The 4,275-nt window shown below is 41.3% G+C and overlaps 1 protein-coding gene across 2 annotated transcripts; it reads right to left on the reverse strand.

Annotated features, from left to right (window-relative positions):
• Positions 1–92: 92 nt before the first annotated feature.
• LOC104944476 (DNA polymerase zeta catalytic subunit-like) lies at positions 93–4,064 on the reverse strand. 2 transcript variants are annotated; one of them, XM_010770012.1, is made up of 4 exons: positions 3,741–4,064; positions 3,217–3,377; positions 2,842–2,932; positions 93–1,114 (listed from the first exon to the last, which is right to left on the reverse strand). In XM_010770012.1, exons 1-4 carry the CDS (start codon positions 3,776–3,778, stop codon positions 1,003–1,005), a joined length of 402 nt encoding a protein of 133 aa, XP_010768314.1. In that variant the 5' UTR covers positions 3,779–4,064; the 3' UTR covers positions 93–1,002. The 2 variants fall into 2 exon arrangements, with proteins under 2 accessions (XP_010768314.1, XP_010768316.1); XM_010770014.1 differs by lacking the exon at positions 2,842–2,932.
• Between the last annotated feature and the right edge of the window lie 211 nt (positions 4,065–4,275).

The following is a 4,275-nucleotide window of genomic DNA, read 5'->3' on the forward strand; positions in this document are numbered from 1 at the left end:
ATGGTGGCCCCTGTCCGATATAGAGCCAGATGCAGTGGTAAGGCACGGAGGTAGCTCATTACGGATATCACCGGTGGATATCGATTTTTATGGCTTTCCAGAATTTTTCTAGGGTTGTTCAGGTTGCTTGTGGTAACTGACAGATAATACTTAGATTTAGCACTTTTGACATGTGAAGTGAAGCTATTCCTTAGCTGCCTAAAACGCAGCCATTCTACCTCTAAGCCTGATTTCCTAGCCTTTGCCCAGGTCTTGTTTCTCTCATGTAGGAGACTAGATAATTCATTCTTAAAATGTATTTAAGGTACAATAAATGTCTACTGAATGTGAAATTCAAGTGAAATATGTGTTTATCACAGAAAAGGGTAACTGACAGTGAATGTAAGTCAGTGGAACTGTGTCAGGAAAGTGAAGTGTTAATTAAAGAATGTTAATGAACTGAAATGCATAGAACAGAAAGTTAATATACATGATTTTGTTGTGCAATAAAACAATCAGAGAAGCAATCTGCAAGGTGCTTAATAAAGGTATCATCACTGCTACTGTGGTCATATCGGGGACCCGTTATAATAGTTGAGATGTGAAGGGGGTTATGTTTTTTGTCTGTGTTCTGGGTTCCTGCAGTTTTTTGAACAGACGCACGTTCAGAGGATGAAGCTGTTAACGTGCTGCAACCATAAACTGGCTGTAGCCCACAAACTGAAGCAGAATGATCAAGTTCAATAATAACAAGCTCCAGTGTTATAATTCCATAATTCCATACTCATAAATAAAATGACATGCAAATAACATTTTCTTGGCTGTGGACTTGTACTGTACATAATTATGTTGAGCTCATGGTAATCCTAACCCTAACCCTGGGCGAGAGCTGTTGGTGTCTGAACTGCCAACTGTGAGGGATATCCTGGGGTATGGCAGCTCCTTGAGGGATCAAACTAAAGATGGCAGGAGGAACTACCCAGTGGACCAGCTGGTGGGTGAAATTTTCCCTGGTATGATTGGTCAGTGGAGCAAAGCGAATGCTCTTTTCAAGCCACCTTTTATCAATGAAAAGGTGACCATCATGTCCAAGCTGAAGGAGGTCTGGAGGTCTGGAGGTCTGGAATCAGGCAACCTGGCAAAGTTCAAGAAGTCAGAAGATTGATCTTTGTAATCTTATCCAGTTATCCTATGCAGTTCATATGTTAATAAATATTTTAAAATGATTTGGCTTTGTCAATAAATTATTTCCCTTATATCTTTTACTATGTTATATAGAGGTTCAAAAGGGTAAAATTGCCAATTTAGAAATACAAAACGATGTAGGTTAGCTATCCTAAAAATAAGCTCATATTTGAATTCCCCATAAAGAAACACATCATTCAGTAAAAACAAGGCCCCACTGATCATCTACCCTCTGAGACGATTCCAGGGATGCCTAATTTGAGTTTCTAGCACCAGGGAAAGAGGACAAAAGTGCCCGAGATCAGCATTTAGCGCCGAGTGCTTGGCTTTGGGCATGAAAATTCAGGAAACTCCCCTGAGTATTTTATTAAATATCTGAACTTTGGAGAGGAGTTGGGGGACACACGACACATCAAATCACATCTACAGATCAATGGAAGTACTCCCATACTCCTAGCGTGTGAAAATGTTTGTGAAAAACGTGTGCAAATTCTCCGAAAACGGAGCAGTGGCTGTAGCTTTGCGGCTAGCAGTTAGTTGTTATTTTTTATGTTTGAATGTTAAATAACATATGTAAATAACCCAATTTGTGTTAAATGTAATTTAGGTTAACTTTCTGATTGAAGTTGTTGCTATGGAAACAACATGACGGAGAAAAAAGTAATATCTTCTATAATAACGGTCAAAGTAAAGAATGAAGTGTAGGCTATGTTTAAATGTTCGGAATTTGACCATGTATGATGGCCCTCTTGAGTTGCCGTACAATATGACGGATATGACGGATGACGGATGCGACGGAAATACACCCGAGCAGATATGGTACCCCGAGCAGATATGGTACCTACACCGGCCCCGCTGCGGTGGAAACAGGAAGAACTGGTTCTTAATCGGTCACTAGCTCCGAACTGGCCCTGGAACCACTTTGGTGGGAAGGGGGCATTATTGGATTTTTTTTATGAAACCATTATAATGTTTACCTGAGAAGTGCTAAATCATAAACGTAAACAGTAGACCAAGAACAGGAGAACGTGACACAGTAATATCAGCTACACAAAAATACATATGAGCTGTTTGCTGACATAAGCTAGCATAGGCCACTGTGTTTTATGGCTAATGAATGATCATGTGTGAATACAGGTACATTCAGACAGTATGAGAAAAACAATGTGTTTAAACATTAAAGCATGTAACCATGTTTTATTACTACATTAGAAAAAGTCAGAGACAGCTCAACGCTCAATCTTTCCCTTTCCACACAACTTTTCTCCAGGATTATCACTCATCCCTCTGATTATCACACTTTGCTGAAACTACAGATTGACAAGTAATTTTTTGTAATAGTGCCGGAGCGCCCAGACAGTATATCTGCTAGTTTGTTTTTGTTCTGTTCTCGCACCTTTTGATTGTGTATACAATGTTTCTGTCTGTGTTTCCCTGTTAAGGATTTTCAGGAGGCAGTGTGCCAGTAGATTATACTTTTGCCTCATTGCTGAGCAGCAGTGAGAGCACCAGGGTGACCAAATAAGGAAAAAACAATGCAAGTAATATAGAGACTAAACAAGAGGGAGGAAGTGGCACACTGCGCAAAACATGACAAATAAATAAACGGTGAAAAGAGAGAAAGAGCCTTAAGAAGTCATCTGAGTCTTCCTGAGGCTGAGGAGAGGCCAGGACTACCTGTAAACAACACAAAGCCCGGGGAATGGCCACACTCTCCAGCAGGGACTGAACAGAAGAGTGTCCTCCTGGGAGACAGCTGGAGAAGCAACTAGCTCCACAGCACAGGGCATACAGGGTGTGAGGGCAAATGTGAGAATTAATTCAAACAATTTCTTTTTATGATTTAATTAAACAATAAAGAATTAGAAAACAATGTGTGATCTGCAACAAGTAAATCTAACTAATAAACCAAAACAAAGATAAAGTCTCTTGCAAGTCCACATCAGTCGTGCACCTAATGTCACACTCGCAGTCTAACTGGCACTGAAGAACTGTGAACGTTGTGACGTTGAGCACAGGGCCACATATAAAGCTGGGGGCGTGAAGCTTTACCTTTGGGGTGGGAAGAGCGGAACTTGACAGCCCCCAGGTTCAGCAGGTTCATGCCGTACAGGTTGAAGTCTATGAAGAGCTGCAGAAGGTAGGGGATGTGGCCCTCGTGGGGCTGATACATCTTGTTCATCACGGCTCCACTCTGTAACAGCTCACACACCCTACAACAAGCAGAGGTTACTCCATATTCATCCAGCAGTCTCCAGCTATTATTAATATTATTACTACTGGCTGCTACTTCTTAGGTAGTCCATTCCAACAAAATTATGTATGTTATTATTAAAATATTTGATTTGATTTACTAGCGCAATCTACCCGCTACCACACTCTATAATGTTACACTATTTTATAAATACTGCGTACTTACGCATTTTCCCTGAATGTGAATTTCTGTACATTTTGTTGTTGTTGCAAATCATCTCTATCTATCTATACTTTGCTGTAACAATGTAAATGTCCCCTCTGTAGGACAAATAAAGGAATTCTGATTGGGATTAAAGAGCATCAATTTGCAGTTAGCTTACCGTTTGACCATGCGAGGATTGTACAGGTAGATCTTCATAAAGCGCTTCTCCTTACTGTGGTAACCATAGAAAGGCCTGTATGAAGAAAGACTGCATTAACACTGCCTTTAACGCTTTTCATGTTTTAAAGCCTTGTCCTCATTAGCCGCTTTCACACCGCAGGACTTGCCGTACTTTAGTTCCGGCACTAAAGTACCACGCCACTGAATCCGCCAGGGGGCTAGTGCCAATCGCATTCACACAGCAGTACTTTCCCTTAGGCAAGATTACGCTGACGTCACTTCGTCTTCTTCTTCTCTGGGTTTATTGGCAGGCCGCAAAACCCCTTCAAGGCGAGTACAAAAAAAAACGAGAGAAGAAGAACTACACGGGGGAGGGGGTATAAAGCCCACCCGCTGTACATGATATATATATATATATATAGAGCTCTCAAGCCTCATGCATTTGGCATTTCACTCCATTCACACGCTCACACGCCACACCTTGTATTTCTCAAAGATTTCTTTCCAGGGTGCCGCCCACCAAGTTGCGCCGC

Source organism: Notothenia coriiceps, unplaced genomic scaffold (assembly GCF_000735185.1).
Source record: "Notothenia coriiceps isolate Sejong01 unplaced genomic scaffold, NC01 NC01_scaffold00008170, whole genome shotgun sequence".
NCBI lineage: Eukaryota > Metazoa > Chordata > Actinopteri > Perciformes > Nototheniidae > Notothenia > Notothenia coriiceps.

Excerpts from the sequence above, each read along its gene's own strand:
- LOC104944476 (XM_010770012.1), bottom strand. The coding sequence starts at position 3,778 with ATGAAGATCTACCTGTACAATCCTCGCATGGTCAAACG. Across the intron at positions 3,378-3,740 it reads AATCCTCGCATGGTCAAACG|GGTGTGTGAGCTGTTACAGA; the intron begins GTAAGCTAACTG and ends TGCTTGTTGTAG. Across the intron at positions 1,115-2,841 it reads GGGCTTTGTGTTGTTTACAG|GTTGCCTGATTCCAGACCTC; the intron begins GTAGTCCTGGCC and ends GAACTTTGCCAG.